The 21,123-nt window shown below is 42.6% G+C and overlaps 1 protein-coding gene across 1 annotated transcript; it reads right to left on the bottom strand.

Annotated features, from left to right (window-relative positions):
- Positions 1-4,391: 4,391 nt before the first annotated feature.
- On the bottom strand, positions 4,392-20,893 carry WEE1 (WEE1 G2 checkpoint kinase). The gene is made up of 11 exons (XM_060767062.2): positions 19,998-20,893; positions 14,516-14,724; positions 13,199-13,265; positions 12,937-13,109; positions 12,251-12,372; positions 10,016-10,162; positions 8,622-8,717; positions 8,447-8,532; positions 8,095-8,265; positions 7,844-7,989; positions 4,392-5,627 (listed from the first exon to the last, which is right to left on the bottom strand). The coding sequence occupies exons 1-11, from the start codon at positions 20,583-20,585 to the stop codon at positions 5,477-5,479; spliced, it is 1,956 nt and encodes a 651-aa protein (XP_060623045.2). The 5' UTR covers positions 20,586-20,893; the 3' UTR covers positions 4,392-5,476.
- Between the last annotated feature and the right edge of the window lie 230 nt (positions 20,894-21,123).

Below are 21,123 nucleotides of genomic sequence, written 5' to 3'. Positions count from 1 at the left end.
AGAGAGGAGGTTGGATTCTGTTAAGGTATACAGAGAACTGGGTGAGTTTTTACAAGGATCAACACCAAGTTTAAGGTAGATGTATGTAGAAAGAAAGAAAGAAAGGGTCCACAGGCAGATGTGTTGCATGGGTTAATAGATGCAAGTGATTTCTCTTGCTGCAATCAACAGGATATAACTACAGTGGTTTGAATATACCATTTGGGGCTCTTTACAAACTGCTGTTGAGGATGTCGAGCTCTGTTATTTTTCTCCTGCAGATTGTTGATACAATGCTCTTTGGAAAGGACCATTGTTTTGTATGTAAGCTATATCTTATTTTGACTGCAGAAGGGCAACATTTTCTGCTGGATAAAGCTGTTTATTCTCTACTGAAACTCTGCTGTGAAGAGTAAAGGAATTTTCTTTTTGCACAGACCTACTGCGACCCTTGTGTCATTTTATCTTCAAGGGCACTGCAGTTAGACTTTAAGTTTGGTGCTATAGAGGGACAGATTGTTTTCTGGCACTAAAAGCAACAGATTCTGCTGTTGCTGAAACCACAGAAATGGCAGACCATGAGTCTCTGTTGCAAGAGGTGGGCTTGAGCAAACAAACGGCTTGAGGGACATAGCTTTGCCTGGGAGGATTAGTGCAACCAACACCTCTGGGTTTTTGAGGGACAGTCCCTTCTCCCCATAATTGTATCAATGGATGGAAGGTAGGAGCACCTGAAGATCAGTGAGTGAGGTGTGGTGGTGGTGGCAGCTCTAAAGGCCACCCTAAATGGCAGGTAGCCCAAAAAGTGCCAGAAAATCAGGTGCAAGAACCAACGCAGGCTGGTGGAGTGCTGGTGGAGTTGCAAATCCTCTAGTGTCCCAAAGTATGTAAAACAGGCTAGAAAGTGTGGATCTTCAAAATCCTCTCTTTCTAGGATAGGAGGGAGAAATGTGAGACAGGAACTTGCTTGCAGATACTCCCCCCCCCCCCAAAAAAAATTACATGAAAAAGCATTTATCTGCTGTTACTTCTGTGGTAAACACTGAGATGCCTTCTCTCCAGAAATCTCGAATAGAGAAGGTGGACACCTATCCTTCATTTAACTGGTAGAGTTACAGGATTCTTTTCCAGAACATGTTTCCCTGTGTTTATTTGAGGCAAAGCATTTTACTGTCTTATTTATTGCCTCTTGTCTGAAAAGGAGGAAGAAATCATTGTAGGAAGGAAGAAGGAAGCTACCCCAAATTATAAGAGTTGATATAAAACCATCATCAACCCCGGTAACTTGGTAACATCTTCACATATTTTTGTTTGTTCATTTTTTAAAGACACCTTGGTAAAAGGGAACCATATAAAATAAATAATCAATCTGAGTTTGGCATATTTTATTTAACACTAGCCGTCCCCTGGCACGGGGTAGCTGTGGTTCACATGGGGGTTCTGTGTGGGAGGTTTGGCCCAATTCTATCACTGGTGGGGTTCAGAATGTTCTGTGATTGTAGGAGAACTATAAATCCCAGCAACTACAACTCCCAAATGTCAAGATTCTATTTTCCCCAAACTCCACCAGTGTTCACATTTGGGCATATTGAGTATTTGTGTAGAGTTTGGTCTAGATCCTTCATTGTTTGAGTCCACAGTGATCTCTGGATGTAGGTGAACTACAACTCCAAAACCAAAGGACACTGCCCACCAAACCCTTCCAGTATTTTCTGTTGGTCATGGGAGAACTGTGTGCCAAGTTTGGTTCAATTCCATCGTTGGTGGGGTTCAGAATGCTCTTTGATTGTAGGTGAACTATAAATCCCAGCAAATGACAAAATCTTTTTTTTAGTGAAGGACATACATTGGGTTGTTAGGTGTCTTGTGTCCAAATTTGGTGTCAATTCGTCCAGTGGTTTTTGAGTTCTGTTAATCCCACAAACGAACATTACATTTTTATTTATGTAGATCATAGGCATATTTGTGAAGGTATTATAGCTAAAGAGAGATATTCATCTTGGGAAGAACACATAGAGATGTGTATACTGGAAAAAGCACACTTCTGGTGTTTTGACTTCCTCCTTTGCAATGCCTAGTTCAACTTTCCCCCATCTTGGTTGTTTGTGACTCTAATATGAACCCTACAACTGAGTTTTCTTGGAAAGATTTGTTTCCTGTAGCTGACCTCCTCTGAGGCTGGGGGCCTTCTACACAGCCATATAACCCAGAATATCAATCCACAATGTCTGCTTTGAACTGGGTTATGAGTCCACACTGCCATATAACCCAGTTCAAAGCAGATGTGGGAGTTTATACAGCTGTGTGGAGGGGGGGGGGCAAGAGAGTGTAACTTGCCCAAAATCATCCAATCATTTTCCATGTTTATTATTAAAAACGCGATCTTTTAGTCCAAACGGCTTGAAGTCTACCACAGGCATTTAAATCAGATTGATATAACTGTGATGTGTCATGAGCTCAATACTTCCTCTGCCTAAACACTTGGGCATAAAGAAATGTAGCATTCAGGTTTCATTCCTCCCACATACACACACACATCAAAAAGGTGGTGATGGGAGTCTTTGTTAATATCTTGTGGAGACATGGAAATCCCAAATTCAATAATGCTTTATTAAAACTTGCAAATGTGCAGGATTCATGTTGTGTGTGAATATGTACCCAATTCTTTTGCACCGTCATGTATTTTTAAAAAGCAGAAGTATACTCTGCCAATCAATCTTTTATCTTTGTTTCTGCTTTGTGAGCATTCTGACCAAATATGTTCATGGTAGTTACAAAGTGTGATAGGGAAATTGTCTCATGGTTTCTACAGTGACTCACATCTTCAGGAGGAAGCATTGGCGAGACTCCTCTGTTTTCAGCCATAGAAAATCACAATCTCTTTCCCCTCAAAAGCTTAATGACTTTTAGTTTAGTTTACTAGTCCACAGATTTGTAGCTACATTCAGTACAACTGAAAATATAGGCTACAGTTTAGATTCGTGAATGGAATCTGGTAGTAGTTTTCGCCCAGCAGTTTATTTAACATGATGTCCTGTGAATTCAGACTTGTTCCACACTGAATGAGGAATTCAACCAACTTTATATAGAATTCTTACAAAGACAAGCAGCAGCAGCAATCTATGGTAATCATACAAATACATGCTATGTGCCAAATTATGTACATCACACTTCTTTGTAGCTCAACCTTTTGGAAACATGGCTAAGACTGTTTTTGCCTATTTAATTTAACTTTAAAATGCTATGAGCTTACATTTTCTGTCTCCAAACAAAACAAAAAAATTCAGCATGTCTCTACTTAATTTAGATCTACTTTCTGACCCCACCCCCACCCCAGAATCTGAGTTCTATTTCCATCTCTATGCTGCATCATATTATTATTACTATTATTATGATCATCATCATCTTGGTGTATAACCTGCCTTTCTCGCTGTGGGGGCTCAAGGTAGCTAACATTTCACACTAAGCAAGTTTAAAGGGTGCAATACAAAAGTTAAAAAGCAATTCAAAAGCAATTAAATAGTAGCAGTATGGTAAAACAAAATTAAAATACAGTAATTATACTAAAATGGCATTTAAAACTCATATTCCCCTAAATTCCACCCACAGCACACACACACACGCCCAAATTAAGAACCACAGCACTCCCGAACTGATCTTTAAAACCTTTTTCTTTAAAAGCTGGTCTGAATAAAAAGGTTTTAGCCTGTTGAAAAACGGATCTGTGCACAACTTTACTAGATATAAATCTAAGGTAAGAATCATGGATGGGAGCCAGCATGGTGCCATGGTTTGAGCATTGGGCTAAGGCTGGAGAACTGAAGTAATTTTCAACTTGGCAACTCTGAGATGATCTTACTGTGCTTCTCCTGGCAAGTTTTGTTCAGAGGATATTTCCTCTTTTTATAAAGTATGACTCATTGGCCATAGAAACCCACTGGCCAAGCCATGCACTCTCATCCTCAGGGGAAAGCAAAGGGAAATATCCTCTGAAATATTCCCAAATTTCACCATTACCTTTTCTTTCCCTATATCATGTCTTAAACAAAAAAAAGTAATTGCAAAATTATCACTGTTATTTGTGCTACATCTGTTAATGAAGAATGTTCGCAATAACACTTTTGACAAAAAGCTGTGCCCTCATAGATTGCTTTCTAGTTAGTTCAGTTGCAGTTTTATCTGATACGAGCTATGCTTTCTTGTTGAATCAATTGGAAGTCTGAAATTCACCCAACCCATCCTGCATCAAAAGCATTGCTGTGGTTGACAGCTAAGTAATTATTTCAATAAAGAAGCTAACTAGGTGAGCAGGATTGTGTAGACCAGTCCTGAGGTAAGAATGCATTTTCATGAGTGGTTTACATGCTTGTTACTGATTTGCAATATTAAAAGTTGACAGAAACATGACAGTATTAATTTCAAAATGTCACTTTAATATTCCAATTCAATACTAATTAAAACAAAGTGAAACATTTCAAGTGGGAAAACATTGGTTCAAACCAAACACCCATAATGGATAGCATATATTTTGTCAACACCAGAACAAATTATCAGAAGGGCCAATTTATATTATCTAACGCTGAAATATCTTTGTATAGAATCTCCTGGCATCTCAAACTACAGCCTTCAATATGATACACTATAAGAACAGCTAAATACATTCATGTTGAAAAATGGTAAAACAGTACATCTATGTACAGTTATGAAAAAAGCAAACATTCAAATATTAACAGAGGAAGGAAGAGGAGGAGGAGGAGGAGAAAGGAGAAGATTGATGTTTTAGAGAACTTTTATTAGAAAGAATTACAAAACAAAAATATTTACACTAATAATGTAATTCAAATATAAAATTGGCGCAATGACTGTACATAGTACACTAGCTTTAGAGAAGGATGCTGCTTTCCCTAAGGCAGCTTTGACATTTTTCACATAATTTTCTTTAAGAAGAAAGCCTGCTAACACAATGATTGTTTTAATGCTACAGTTTTACAGCAAGGACAAACTAAAAATAGCAGCAGTTTCACATGGCATGTTTCCACAGCCTTATTCCTGTGGTCTACGCAATGTCTAACAAAGTGCTCCCAGTTGAATACACAACATTCACAACAGTTTACCTGGCACCAGGTATGGTTCAACCTGCTAGCCTCTAGCATTTGGCATCTCTTCCCTCTATTCCAAATAGAGCCAGTTTACAAAGTTCCTGAAGACGTCTAGGTAAATGCCTTTCATCAAAACTAAAAAGCAGCCCACCACCCTCCTAGTGGTTAGCTCCAGGTGTAAATGAAAGGCTTGGAAGTTAACATCCTAGATTCTTTTGAGGATTTAGAGAAACAGTTACTTAACTGCATTTGGTAAAATTAAAACTGTAAAAGGCTCCTTTTAAAAAGCAGTGACAGTGATTAAAGAGAAAATAAGAAACAGAATCCTCTCTTCCATTCTTAATGTAGTCCAGCAATATTCCATCCATTTCCTTTGCCAGTTTTATGGAATGATCAAGTCAGTATATTGTGAGGCTAACTGAGCGGTTCATTTTCTTTCCATGAAGACGAGCCGTTCTGGTCTGTACTGTAGATCGAGTTGCCATTCGATCTGTAATCTGTGCTCGTTCCTCAGCTGCTGCCTTTGCCATCTGTGCTTTCTTTAATTCCCTAGAAGGGGGAAAAAATTCTGTAATTTCCTTCCCATATAACACTGCAGCCAAAGCAATATTAAAATTAAAATAGGCTAAAAAGAACAATTCATCTTACTCATGATCTATCATATCCGGACCACAATTTACAGAATCACACATAGCCTTCCAAGGGGAACACCCCCATTATTGTGATACCTGTTTCCCACACTCCATTTCTGCCAAAATGTAGCACATTTCGAAAGCAGGCCCTGGTTTGACATCTTACTCCTACTTCCTTATTCTGTACACAGATGCTATCTTTTTAATAAGGCTGAGCAAAGTGCAACCTATAGGCTGCGTGCATGCCCTCAAGAATGTTCTAAGGCCCGTCGCAAACTAGCGTCCTGCTGGAGAAACCCTTGCTAGCAAGTCCTTGACGTCATGAGCCTGCGCCTCTCTCCCCGCCCCTTTCTCCACCCCTTTCTCTTTGCGAGCGTCGTTTTTCCTTTGCTAGGGCAGCATTGCCCGCATTTTCTCTCAGTTGAATTCTGCCAACTGAGAGAAAATGCGGGCAATGCTGCCCTAGCAAAGGAAAAACCACGCTCGCATGGAGAAAGGGGCGGAGAAAGGGGCGGGGAGAGAGGCGGAGTCTCGTGACGTCAGGGACATGCTAGCAAGGTTTTCTCTCGCAGGAACAGAGTTTGCGACGGCTCTAAGTGCGGTTCAAACTGGAAACACTTTCTGTGTTTGAAAAGATCCAAATGCAGGCAAAGACAATTTTTCTCTATAGCCTCTAGAGGGCGCAGGAAGCCCTTTTCTGAAGGGAGAGGCAGGGCAGGATTGGCATTCTCAGATCCAGGACTGTTAGATATACTGGATGCAGAGAAGCCGCCTTCCATACTTCAAGTTAGTCCTAGAACTGAGGTGGCACTCTATAGTTTCTAAGCAACACTTTGCTATTTTGCAAAAATACAATTACTCTGAAACTACCTGTCAAACATTATTATGCATAGCTTTCCATACAAAATAACAAGGATGTGCACCAACAGCTATGCAGTATGCTCAGAGATTATTTTCAGGACCATGCCTTGCTATCAGAAGAATCAAATTATTTTTCTGTCCAAACACTCGTTGAACTCAGTTTGCACCCACTGTTAGTCGAGGCTAGTATGGTTTCAGCACTTCTTCTGGAGTAATCTTAACCAATCAGGGATCCCATAGTAAGAGTACTGATGTCACGGAGTGCAAGTATCATAATGCTTCCTAGTATGGGAGCCGGGTGATTAAAATCCAGCAGTGGGAATCAGGATTCCTCACCAAGGGATGTGCTAGCTAGGGCTGATGGGAACAGCAGTCAAAGAACATCTGCAGGACTACTTGGTTTCCGACCTTGCTCTAATTAGACAGGAAGGACAGAATGGTCTCCTCCTTGCTGTCCTTCTGGCGACAGGCTAAAACCTTTTTATTTAGACAGGCTTTTAAAGAAGAAGGTGTTTAAGACTGTGAGGGGCTGCTGTGGTTTTAACTTTGAATATGTTTTGATGGATTTATAACTGAATTTTTAGTGCTGCTATTTGTGTTTAATTCTGTTTTAATTTTTGTATATTTTAAATTATGTGCAAAGGCTTTTATGTCAAGCTGCTTTGAGTCTCCTTTGGGGACATAAAGTCGTGTATAAATTGATATGATAACAATAGTATTAATTGGACAAATATAGAGGGATTCTATTATATTTATGTTCTGCTTCATATGCTTTTTTCTATTATTGGGTAATCACAGCATTATTATCTCTAATCCTACTACAATTTACTGTCTAAATAAAAAGGTTTTATCCTGCCGCCGGAAGGACAGCAAGGAGGGTACCATTCCGGTTTCCCTGGGCAGGGAGTTCCAGAGTCAAAAGGAAGCCCAGTGGGAAGGCCTGCTCTCTTGTTCCCACCAACCAAGCTTGAGACCCATGCCAACTAAAAACCCATACCAACTACATTTTTCCCTGCACAGTGCATATTGGGATTTACACTTAAAGCACCAATGCCTGCAGATAAAATGAATGTATGTACTAAACTATAGATCCCTTATACTACAGTCAATTTGTGCTTCAAACGTTTTTTATTTGATGTTTTAGTTAAGTATTAGCCAAATAAAGAAAACAAATAATTTTGATTTTAAGAAGACACTGTTCTGTAACACGAATTTCAAAATAATTTCCCAGATACATTAAGTTAAAGCTGATAAAGATTGGTTTGAACATACTTCTGTAACAAAGAGTTTTTGAACTTCTCCGCGTTCAGTTCTATTCGCAGTTGTTCAGCACTCTTCCTGGCAGTAGATAATAGTGCAGAATGCTTAACTAGAGCAACTGCTGAAGGTCTTTTCTCTGGATCAGAGTGTATCATGGTCTGAAAAACATTGAAATCAAGGTTCACTGTCTGTTTCAGTACCAAAGGGGGAGAAAGAAACAGTCATTCAAGCAGGCTTTTGTAAACATATTATAATGCTCTTACTTTCAATAACTCTAAAAACTCCTGAGAAAGTACTTGTGGAATTCGAGGCAGTTTTCCTTGTCGTATTTCATGCCACTGGTCTCCATTGGCTGGCAGTGGTTCAGCACCAGCAGCGCACACCACAGTTAGTGCAAGGGCAAAAATATCAGCTTTTGGTAAAGAATTATAGTTCTGAAAAAGAAAGGAAGGTTTAGTTGCTTCAGCAGAATATCACACTAGACACCCAGGCTTGGATCCTACATTTTCATGGAATGAAAAGTGTCGTTTTCATGTAGTGAAAATCAAGTATCTGGACCTCAGTTGACATTCATATGCAGAAAGAATGAGACCTCAATTGACAAGGCATCCTTACCTCTTGTAAAACCTCATTGGCAAGGAAACGACTATCTCCTTCCTCCACTTGTGGACTGGAAATTCTAGTGACGTGACCGAGATCTCCTATATATTAAAAAAGTAGAAAAGATAAAAATACTGTTTTTCTCTAAAGTGCAAAAAAGTATACATAATAATGTAGCATCTTTTCTTACCTATTTTGAATACAACGTTGCTAGATGACCACTCGTCGTCATCACCATCTTCAGATATTGTGGATGGGATTGAGGTTCGAGATATAAATATATTGCCTGCCAAAGAATTAGAATAGAAAACTATATAAAAATGTAATTTATTTTCTGAGCCATTGCAGCATTCACCACCATTGGCTTCTTTTATGGAACGGTCACATTTTATTCTTATTGACATATTTTAATATATGCATATTCCACATTCCTTTCCAGTTTTGAGGGTGTAATACTTTATTACAATCTGACTCCCACATTCTTTTGAGGTGCTCCTGCTCCTGGACTCCCTCCAACAGCGTTTTGTAGATATCACTTGTTATACCTTTTGTTCTTTCTTTTTCTTCCTTACTCCCCCTTTGGCTAATTGTTACAAAGTGGTGTGGAGATGGTATCTCACACCAATCAGATTAAATCAAATCGATAAGAAACATTCTAAGCAGTGCTGGAGGGGCTGTCAAGAAACTGGTACATATATATACATGTGGTGGTCTTGTAAATATGTTCAAAAAATTTGGGAAAATGTATTTCAAGAAAAAAGAAGAATCACCCAAATAGAGATAACAGGAACACCAGAGATAGCACTGCTGTCATTTATTGGTTAAAATACCAAAAGAACTAAAATAATTAATTTCCAATCTGGTAACAGCATCAAGATTGTTAAGAGCTAAAAAAATGGAAAGAAGGAGGGGAGTGCCAATTGGAAGAGTGGTATAGGGAGATCTGGGACATTGAAATAAATGATAAACTGACAGGAAACATAAAGGTTAAAAGAGGATTATAAAAAAAGATTATTTTGGGAAGATTTGGGGAAAAAGTGATAGAATACGTATATATAGAAGATAAGGGGAACAGACCAGTAATAGAAACAACTGATTTTTGGAAATAAGTATTGTAATTGGATGGTCTGGGGTGAAGGGTTAGCACTGGGCGATTGGACAATATTAATGATGCGAGAGGATGAAATATTATAGGCATTAAGACATACATGTTCTGTACAATTTGTTAAGAGGAAGTGGTAAGTATAAGAATGTTTAAACACTGAATATGTTAAAATTACAGTAAATACTTAAAAAAAAAGTAACCGATACAAGGAGTAACAACCTCCTTGGACAGAAGCCAAAATTTAAGACAGTGAACAAACAGCATAATCCCACCATCCAAAAAGACAAAAACAAACTTAACAGAAGTTTGTCAACCATGTACTTTGAAATTGTTCTTTCATTGTATTCTCTATTCAGTCTGAAAAATTTTCAGTTACTAAGGTGTGGTTCTCACTGCATATTTTACTACCACATATTGAATCACCTCTGGAAATTGCAAACAGTTCAATTACAGAAAAGCAAAGATCTTTGAATACTTACTAGGTTTTACATCCATGTGTACTAATGACATTGAATGGATATATTTTAAACCACGAGCAACCTGAAGTAGTAGATCTTTCAATTCAGGCTCACTGAAATAGCGCATATTTCTGTAGTTTTCACTTATGGCATCAGCTAAACTGCCACCTGCAAGTCAATTTTAAATTACGTTAACTTTAAAGGTAGAAAACCAAATTCATTCTAGTATAAAACATCATCACAGTAAATGCATAGTCCTTTCAAAATACCTTATTCATGTTATTTTGTTTGTTTGTCAACATGGAACAAAAGACAGCACAACACATACTTTTAAAACAAAATAAAGGTTTAAAAAAAATTAAATAATATATCAAATTAAAAACATCACTAATTTTAGAAACTAACACAGCAACAAATAGGAAGCAGAGATAAGACCAATACTGTTATTCTGGACGTGAGACACGGCTGCCTGGTTGTTATCCTGCTTTGCCCCCTGAGGACTTCTGCCTAATTCTTCATCTTTCTCAACAGGAGCAGGACCCTCAGATATTTAGCCAGCTTCCCACAAATCGGAAGTGGAGGGGGAGGCTTTGTCCTCTTTTGAAAGGAGTTGCCTGACTGAGGCAATAGGCTACTTCTTTGGGGGAGTTGTTTTAGAAATGGAACAAGACACTAACCCTTGCTTTGGGGAGGGAATGGGGAAGGAGGATAATTCTATAATTTAGTATTTTTAGAAAACAATCTGCCCTTGGAAACACAGGAGAGAGGGCAGCCCAGGTACAGCCACTGCAATAAATTGGTGGAGCAGAGATACACTGCTATCATCATGGGAGAGGGGGGAGCCACCATGTGTTCACTGCCCCCCAAAACTCTTGTACTTCTAATAGTCTCAATAGCATTGGCATTCCTGCTTCTAAATGCCCAATTGGTGAATGGAAGAAGAGTCATGATACAAGACTTGATCCTGAATAAGCATGCCAATATAAATGAATGAAGCCAACTGAAGTGTTGTCTACTTGGATTTTCTGTTCAGCAGCAGGCAAAGCCTAGCAGGAAGGAGGCTGGACTGCACTCCCATTTTCACCCTATATGGATGACAGTAATGCACTCTATATGAAGATGTCTTTTGAAACTGTTAAAAAATGTTATAGCCAGACCATTAACTTGGGCTTGTTACAAGGATAAGACAGGTTGCTTGTGTATAACTGTCTTTGGAGCAGCATAGGAAACACATGGGATTTCCTACGCATCCAATCTTTGGAAACTAGAGCCAAGATCTGTTTGGCAGAAATTCCACCATGCCTCTTTTGTGCATGCCCCATATGGTTCATGTTCAAATGCCTTCAATCCCGTCTGCCAGAGTAGTGTAGCAACCAAGAAAGTTAAGTGTAAGACCCGTAGCAAACTAGCCTCCTGCGGGAGCAAACCTTGCCAGCACGTCCCTGACGTCATAAGACTCCGCCTCTCGCCCCGCCCCTTTCTCAGCCTCTTTCTCCGTGCCAGAGTGGTTTTTCCTTTGCTAGGGCAGCATTGCCAGCATACTCTCTCAGTTGGCAAAATTCAACTGAGAGAATACGCTGGCAATGCTGCCCTAGCAAAGGAAAAACCACTCTGGCATGGAGAAAGGGGCGGGGAGAGAGACGCAGTCTCATGACGTCAGGGACGTGCTGGCAAGGTTTGCTCCCGCAGGAAGCTAGTTTGCGGCTGCTCTTAGATAGAAGAGAGGCACAACAGTTTTGTGAATTCAGATGATCACTCGAAGAACCAGAGTTACTGGTAAGCAACCTGCCTGTCTTCTTTGTGGGAGACTAACAAGCTACATGCCAGGACAGAGGGTGATTTATGCTCACAAAGACAGAAGCACAGCTCTGGAGAGGAGGTGGAATCCTTGGCTCAAATATAATGTCCAAAAAAAGGTAAATGGCTGATCCCAGGTAGCCAGCTAATAGATGCCATGCATGAGCCGAGAAAGACAAGAGACCGAGAAAGGCCTTGCAGAAATAAGGTGGAGGAATGAAGTCAATGGATTCTTAGTTAACTAGGAAGCAAGCAACATGGTAACAGCGACATAGCCTCATAAAGAGTCTAGCTATGATCCTGTATGTAAGGTATGAAGTGCAGAACTGAAATACTTAGCAAAAAGTAGTGATCATTATCATCCTACCCTCCTGAGACAAGTATTCTGTATCCTAATGCATTCATTTTTCCTTGGGGAAAAAAACATAGTGGGGTTAATTTAACTGTAGCTTTACTTACCATTACAATATTCATTCTGTATAAGCATATGGTCATCTTCCGCCCAGGCAGAAAAATATCTGACTACATGAGAATGCTGTCCCAAAACTGCATGAGCATAGACTTCTCTAAGAGCATTTTGCCTGTGATATTGAAATAAAGTTGTCATGTCAATGAAGAGTTCGGAGACTTTAAGACGGGTAAACATAATATAATGTAACTATGAAAAGCAAAAATTTATATCAGGATTTGAGAATATGCTGTTTGTTTTTATTTCCATTGATGCATCTTTAGACAAGAGCATTCTGTTATTCTAGATGAGTACGTCATGCAAGTTGAGCATAACTTCCACCAAAGTAGACAAAATTATGACAGCAACCACTTCAGACACAAGTATTGATAATAAAATTGTTCTGGATACACTGGCAGCCCAGAGGGAAGTGTATTCTTGTAGACATTGGTATGAATTCATGTTTTTATTCATTGTTGTTATTGTTTTTACTGTGTCTGTTTTATTTGCAATCATTAGGCTTGTATCTCTGTAAGCCGCCCCGAGTCCCTTCGGGGAGATGGAGGCGGGGTATAAAAATAAAGTTATTATTATGTAATTAAGTGTTTTATTTTTTGTCTGCATGCCACCCCCACACTGCCAAGTAAATACGCATTCAGAAGCAATTGTTAGCACTTAAACATTTATTAATACTTACTCATCAATTGAACCAGCCAATGGCTTCTTAGATCGTTTTATTGCATAGATGCAACCATCGAGTCTTTTCACACATTTGAATACTGAACCAAACTCTCCAGATCCAATCTTCTCTAGCTCATGAAATTCTGTGGCATATCGTGATTTCATATTACTTTCTGTTATGCTGATCCGCTACAATAAGAGATAAAAGTTTTGTTGCTTAAAGCTAAAAAATGTAATCTTGTGAATTACTTGGCAATGGATGCGGATTTTATTTTTACCTTAGCAGGTCTGACAGTTTCATCTTCCAGCTCTCCATCACTTGCTTCCATGTCTTCGCAATAAGAGCTGAAGATAAATAAAGAAAAAGGAATGCCATTACACTTCCACTCTCCTTGATAAGCCAAGGTAAAATGCAAGCTCTTCCTCAGCTCTATGAGCTGTGACAAAAATAACCTATCCCCACATCCTCCAGTATCAAAAAGGCATGTTTTTGATACTGTATTCTTAAAGATAATAGTGAGGGCCAGGGGTGTGTAACCAGAGATGGTTAGATAGTTTGCAGTACATTGAGCAACTCTCAACATGGAGGCCCACACATATTAGCAAAACTGACACTAGACTTAAATCACACATTACACTAGCCTTGCTGCTACCCACTTCTAACAATGTTCCAATATGAGTATCCCATTGTTCTAGGTATCTGCCTACATACCAGTAGAACTAGAGAAATGCTAATCGTGATGACACTACTGTACAAGACATCAAGAGAAGGCAACATAGCTTAGCCAATATTAATCTGACATAATACAAACAAGGAGCTTCACACTAAAGTAAGGTGAGTAAAGCATGAGTAAAGGAGGAAGTCTTAAACTTCATATCCATTCAGAGCTGCAAAAGTCAAAGTAAAATCTTTGAAGTATGGTTTTGTTTCATCAGGCAAATACATTTAAAATCATACAGAAGGGAGAACTTCCTGACTGTGAGAGCTGTTCAACAGTGGAACTCTCTATCTCCGAGTGTGGTAGGAGCTCCTTCTTTAGGGGCTTTTAAACAGAGGATAGATGGCCATCTGTCAGGGGTGCTTTGATTGTGCTTTTGCTACATGACAGGGGGCTGGACTAGATGGTCCATGCGGTCTCTTCTAACTCTATGATTCTAAGTAGAATGCTAACAATGTTAAGAATAACAGGCCCACATTCTGTCTGAGACGTTGTCAGTTAAGATGGCGTGGAGCTTTCAAAATGCAAGCACAGGCCATTCCCCTTACTTGCCATGTGAGGACCTGTCTGGTTTTAAAAACATCTTTGGCTGATGTATAAGCCTGTGAAACTTCAAAAGCTTGCAGAATATATTTTATGCTTTGGAGGTGGCAATACCTGAAAAAAAAAAAACCCCAAAAAACTCCTGCTTCTAAATGTTGTATTTTGCTACAGGCCCAACACCCTTGAATGTTTTACAATATTGTAGTGAGCATTGTGCTCCGAAAACATCCCTTAGTATATCTTAGTACATCCTGAAGATAAAACATAAGTCATTTTATAGGGTTGACCTCCACTGCTATTAAATGGTTTATCATGGACCAGTTCAACACTCACTTGTTCCAGTGCGTTCTCTTTCTTCTGCGACACTGTCCAACTGAAGACTGAAGGAAGAGAGAATCTGGAGTGAAGGGATTAATGTTCACGTGAGGGGCTTGACCCATGTCGGATTCTTGTTTTACTAGTTTTCCAACATTCATAAAGAGAGAGCCACCTCGGAGTTTAGCTGAACTTGAGCCCATTCTTTCCGCTCTGCAAAGCAGACTCTGAAAAATCAGAGATAAAGCAACATTATTAGTTATGTTAAATATTTAACATCTTATTGTCTATGCAATGTTAATGATTGCTCCAAACACATCTGTGCCCTCTATTAAATTATTTTTATTAATTATTTCTTATATATAATCTTATATACAATCAGTGCCATGCAATACAAATCTTGGACAGCATCATACACTTTCAGGCTTCCCAAGTTATACTTAAGACAAAGATCCATGGATGAAATGTGTTTCCACTTAGTTTCAATGATCCCACCTTCCCAATTCTCAGAAGATCTGAAGATAGTTTGGGTAATGCCAAGTACGCAAAAAAGCAATTTACCACCAGCTCTTCCTCCAAGGGAAAAAGCAAGCTAGTAATACAGGAGGCTGGTAGAAGGTACCTGCTACTTGCCGCCCCCATCTTAATTTGCTATACTTAATATAGAAGACAAGTTTTCACATCATCAAGCAGTATGCTGGCCATGGAAAAAGGATGGAACTGAGCAAACTGTCCTGGTTCCATCATAACCATCTGGAAGGAATTCCTGGTTGTCCCAAACAAGTTAAACACAAGACTGCAATAATGTTTCTGAATTAAAGAAATATTTGCTACAATAAAGAAAGGGAATAGTTCCTGCAAACTTTAAACATAGCTAGTAAACAGTAACTGATGTTATAGCCAGGTCACAGGAAATAATGCAATGTGGGATGACCAGTTAAGGCAAATGTTAGTTTTATATTCTTACTGAGACAGCTAATAAAAAGCAAATAATGGCTAAAAGAATCAAGGGCACATGGATGTCTCCTTGCTCAATCTCTGTTCCCATTGTTCAACAGAAATTCTGAAAACTCAAAACAGTTTTGTAGACAAAAGGCATTTTACAGCACTCTACAAAATAGTGAGAATCAAGAAGAATATTCAATAATTAAATAATGCCTTTAAAAAATCAGTCACATAATACAATTGGCACTCTATATTCATGGGCATTAGGGGTATAGGAACCCTGCATGTGGGAAATTATGAATATTGAATGATGGGGGTAAGTCCCCTTGGCCCACAGTAAGGACAAAGAATGTTTGCCTAGCTCCACAGCAGCTGACCCCTTCCCATGGTCAGGGGCCATGTACACATTCACAAGGAGGGGAGGTGTGTGTCTCACTGCCACAGTTGTGCTTGTGTCCTAAAGAGGGGGCTGTCCTGTAAACATAATCAGCAGCTCTGTCCTTGGGGGGAGGATGAGGGATCACTGCCACACCCACCTCCTGAAGATAGGATGGCCTTGTGAACATTCAAACTGCAGCCACACTGCACCCAGGAGGTGGGCAGAGAGTGAGGGATCATTATTCCTCAGGGCCCACACAGCAGCCCCCTTCTCAGCAGAGGAGTGCAGCAATTATGACTCACTCCCACCTCCTGAGGACAAGGCTGTACTGTGAATTTGCACACATCTGCATAAGAGGAGAGACAGAGGGGGAGAAAGAATATAAAATCCAAAAATGTGGATGCCTGACTGTAGTGAAATGAAAAGTAAATAGAGGAGTCAGAAGACACCTCTCAACACATAACGCTCCATTACCTAAAAATGGTCCAAGGTAAGGCCTTCTTCCACTTTTAATCATGTACAACCTGAAGTACTTTCTTAGCAACTAATGATCATGTCAGCTGGCCACACGTGAGTCACTAACGGGATGGCATTCCTTGTCCCAACTAAAATCCCAAAAGCTTGCAGATAATTTTGTATTTGGGAAATTGTCCTAATAAAAGCACTACACTGCATTTGGAATTTGCCAACCAGGATATTTCATGATCCAGGTCACTCTGTAAAACAATACACAGATTTGCCAAGCACTCTTTGTTTGGGTACTCTATTGTTTTGTTTGAAATGCTCCATTTATTTACATAGCACTTTACCAGTTATACAGAAGAAATTTTCTTTTCACAATTATGCATGTGGTTTATCCGGAGCAACAAAGGGTGCTTCATCACTGAGCAAAATTTGGAGAGATCATTTTATTCTAAGCCCATTCTGAGAATTCCATTAATAAAAGAGCTGTTTAGACACACTAAACCAGTGGTTCTCAACCTGTGGGTTCCCAGATGTTTTGGCCTTCAACTCCCAGAAATCCTAACAGCTGATAAACTGACTGGGGTTTCTGAGAGTTGTAGGCCAAAACTCCTGGGGACTCGCAGGTTGAGAACCACTGTGCTAAACTAAAATTAAATTAAAATGATGGATGTAAAACCAGACAATGGGGAACAGCTATTTAAAACAGAACATTCAATCTCATTCTATTATATGGTACTTTACACATCACAGACCTTGAACACAAACACTTGCAAAAATCTATACTTTAAAGCAGGTGCTTTGTTTAAAAGGCCTCCTTCAGCGTTCCCATTCTTCTCCAGTTTGGCTTCATAATGTGTTGGGGAGTGTTCCTTTAACAGCTCTCCTGAATGTCAACAATCCAGATTCAATCCACAAACTGAAGGCCAGCTTTCCAGTTATAGGAGACTGAGCTGCAGTGGTAGTTACAACAGAATGGTCAAAGGCTTTGCAATGTGGGCAAGGACTATTTTAGTGAGAGGTTGTAGCCCTCTTACATAACCCTAACGGACAATCTGTGGGCAGGGCCTCACAAGGATGCCAGAGATGTTGGAGGTTTCTTTTTGTAAGAGGCAAATTAATTTGTTATGTAAGGAATATGACAGAGGAACTTGGCACTGGAGAGACCCATTCACGCCCTTGGCAAAGAGTCACCCTGCAGAGCATGATGGAATGTACTCCGTTTAAAAGGTCTTCCGACCAATGGCTTCGAGCTGCCACCCTCTTCCCCTGCTTTTTAAAACCCCGTTTGCACTTTAAAGGCCTGCCTGCCTGTCGGCAGAGTTGGTAGCAAGGCCAGTCCAGAACCCTTCGGGCAGGAGGCTCCATGGAGGCTGCAGCTCCTTTCGTCAGGGGCAAGAGGAGGGGGCCACGCCAAGGAAGGAGAGCCATGCTCCACCCCAACCCAAAACTGTACCTCACCCCGCTGCCCTTCGCCACCCGGCCTCTTGTCCTCATGATGCCCAGGATCATCCCAAACAGACCCGCCCAAAGAGAGGCCTGTGGTTTGAAGCGTGCAAAAACATTTAGCTGTCTGGCCAGCTCTTCAAGGCCCAGCTTCTCCTCCTTTTGAGACCCCGTCTACACTGACAACAAACTACAATGCAGCTTGAAACTGCGGTAGCCAAACCACAACTTCCCCCAAAGAAAGCCTTTGATGTGCCCCAGTACCCTACAGTCTGTACCACCACCACACCTCGTGATTTCCAATGGAAATCAACCGCACAGCAAATCCATCTTTGGGTTGCTGAGAGTTTTCCGGGCTGTATGGCCATCTTTCAGAAGCATTCTCTCCTGACCTTTTGCCCACATCTATGGCAGGCATCCTCAGAGGTTGTGAGGTATACTGGAAACTAGGCAAGTGGTGTTTATATATCAGTGGAATGTCCAGGGTGGGAGAAAAAACTCTGGTCTGCTTGAGGCAGGTGTGAATGTTGCAACCGACCACCTTGATTAGCACTGAATAGCCTTGCAGCTTCAAAGCCTGGCTGGTTGCTGCCCGGGGGAATCCTTTGGTGGGAGATGTTCCCTGGCCCTGATGGATTCTTGTATGGAATTGCCCTGCTTTTTGAGTGTTGCTCTTTATTTACTGCCCAGATTTTAGAGTTGTTTTTTTTTAAAAAAAACTGACAGCCAGATGTTCATTTTCACGTTTTTCTCCTTTTTCTTGAAGTTATCTACATACTTGTGGATTTCAATGGCTTTTCTGTGTAACATGACATGGTGGTTGTTAGAGTGGTCCAGCATTTCTGTGTTCTCAAACAATACACTGTGTCCAGGTTGGTTCACAAAGTGTTCTGCTATGGCTGCCTTCTCTGGTTGAGTTAGTCTGCAGTGCCTTTCATGTTCCACAGATTGATAAACCCCACTTGCCTAGTTTCCAACAGTTGTTAGAGTGGTCCAAAGAGTCAGGTAATTCAATGCTAACCAAGCCGGGCAATTGCGGCATTCACACTTGCCTCAAGCAGACGAGAGAGTTCTTTCTCCCACCCTGGACATGATTCCACGTAGATGCAAACCCCACTTGCCTAGTTTCCAACAGACCTCACAAGGACCTCTGAGGGTGCCTGCCATAGATGTGGGTGAAACGTCAGGAGCGAATGCTTCTGGAGCATGGCCATGCAGCCCGGAAAACAAACTCACAGCAACCCAGCGATTCCGGCCATAAAAGCCTTCGACAACACATTGAGTCAATCTTCCTCAATACCGGTTTGGAAGGGATACCAAGGTGCTTGTTTATAGAGCTATTGCCCTCCCAGTCCTGCTATATGCCTGTGAGACGTGGACTATCTACAGACGTCAAATGCATCAGCGCTGCCTCTGGAAAATCCTGCAAATCTCTTGGGAAGACAGGCGGACAAATGTCAGCGTGCTGGAAGAAGCAAAAAACCACCTGCATTGAAGTGATGGTCCGTTGGATCGGCTACGTTGTCCGGATGCCCGACCACCGTCTCCCAAAGCAGTTGCTCTACTCCAAACTCAAGAACGGAAAACGAAATGTTGGTGAACAGGAAAAGAGATTTAAAGATGGGCTCAAAGCCAACCTTAAAAACTCCCGCATAGACACTGAGAACTGGGAAGCCCTGGCCCTTGTGTGCTCCAGCTGGAGGTCAGCTGTGACCAGCAGTGCTGCATAATGTGAAGAGGCACGAGTGGAGGGTGAAAGGGAGAAGCATGCCAAGAGGAAGGCGCGTCAAGCCAACCCCGGCCGAGACCGCCTTCCACCTGGAAACCAATGCCCTCACTGCGGAAGAAGATGCAGAGCAAGAATAGGGCTCCACAGCCACGTACGGACCCACAAGAACACTGGAAGACAATCCTCCTCGGAAAACGAGGGATCGCCTAAGGAAGGAAGAAAGGGCACGCACGGACCAGTATAGACGGGGGCCTGGAAGCGGCTTGAAACCAGCAGAGGCGACAAAAGGCCGGAGGGGCGTGGCGGCGGTGCCTATTCCCTGCTGGCGGGCCTTTCCTTCCCTGGGAGGCTGGGGAAGCCCCAAGGAATCCGGGCGGAGGAGAGGAGGAAGGCAGGCTCAGGCGCGGGGCCTCCTAGAATCTCTGGGATTCAAGCCCCCGCGCCCCCGCCCCCCCCCCCCCAAGTCCAGGCAGGAACACCCGATCAAATCCTCCCCGACAGATGGCCATGCCTCCCGTGCTTGGAAAGCCCCCTCTCACCTTGGGCGTGTGGGGCGTGTCAAAGAGGCGCAGCTTGCGGAAGGTCTTGTGGGGCGGCGTGCCGGGGAGCGGGGGCTGCGGGCTCCGGAGGAGCAAGAGAGGGGAGGCGGAAGACGCAGCGGCAGCAGCAGAAGAGGCCGAGGTGGCGGGGAGCAGCGGGGGCGACCCGGCGGCGAAGTAGGCGCCGGGGGACTGGACGGGCGAGGAGGAGCCGAAGCCCTCCTCCTCCCACGAGTCGCCCTCCTCCTCCTCGCCTCCTCGCCCGGCGGGGGCCAGCTCCATGGCGGCCCCTTCTTCTCCTTCTTCCTCCTCCTGGGGCGGGCGAGGAGGCTTCCGCTTGGCCGGGGTGCGGCTGGCGGAGAGCGGGGAGTCGGCCTCCTGGAAGGCGGAGTCCTCCCCGGTGCTGTTGCAGCTGCTCCTGCCTTCTTCTTCCTCCTCCTCCTCCTCATAACAGTCCTCCTCGTCTTCTTCGTCGTCGTCCTCGCAATCGCTCCCGCCGCCCGGAAAGAGGAGCTTCTGCCGGATCGGGGCGGCCGTGAGGCGACGAGACCTCGCCGCCTGCTGCTGCTGGAGGCTGAGGAAACTCATGCTGCCGCTAACTGAGGCGATCCTCCGCCTTCCTCCTCCTCCTCCGCGCTGACAGCAGCGCCGATCCCAACTCGCGCGAGGCCCAACCGTTCCGCTCTCCTCCTCCTCCTCCTCTTCCTCTTCCTCCTCCTCACACGGCGCTGCCACCCCTTCTCGTTCGGACTCCGCGGCTTTCCCGCGACCGTTAGTCACGTGGCCCCCGCGGCAGCCAATCACCCACGCCCCCTCCGTTTGAAAACAAGGGAGGCGAGGGGGCGGGGCCGTGCGTGATGGCGTCAGGCGGCCGTTTGGCGCGAACTCGCGGCTCCATCAAGGCAGCGCCTGAGGGGGCGGGGCCGGCAGGCCAGTTTCGCCTTCACAGAAGGGGCGGGGCCATCTTTTTGTTTTCCGCCCTTTCAAACGGGAGAGAGAGAGAGAGAGAGAGGGGCGATGTTGTGGGACGTGACGTCACGTCAGGGCGACCCTCAGGCCAGCCTGTCACGTGGCCCGACTGGCCAGATTTGAACAGGAAGGGGCTTCCTCTTCGGAGGGTGAGGGC

This window comes from Anolis sagrei, chromosome 1 (assembly GCF_037176765.1).
Source record: "Anolis sagrei isolate rAnoSag1 chromosome 1, rAnoSag1.mat, whole genome shotgun sequence".
NCBI classification, from domain to species: domain Eukaryota; kingdom Metazoa; phylum Chordata; class Lepidosauria; order Squamata; family Dactyloidae; genus Anolis; species Anolis sagrei.
Note: the sequence above shows the minus strand (reverse complement) of the source record. Positions and strands in the feature narration are given on the sequence as shown.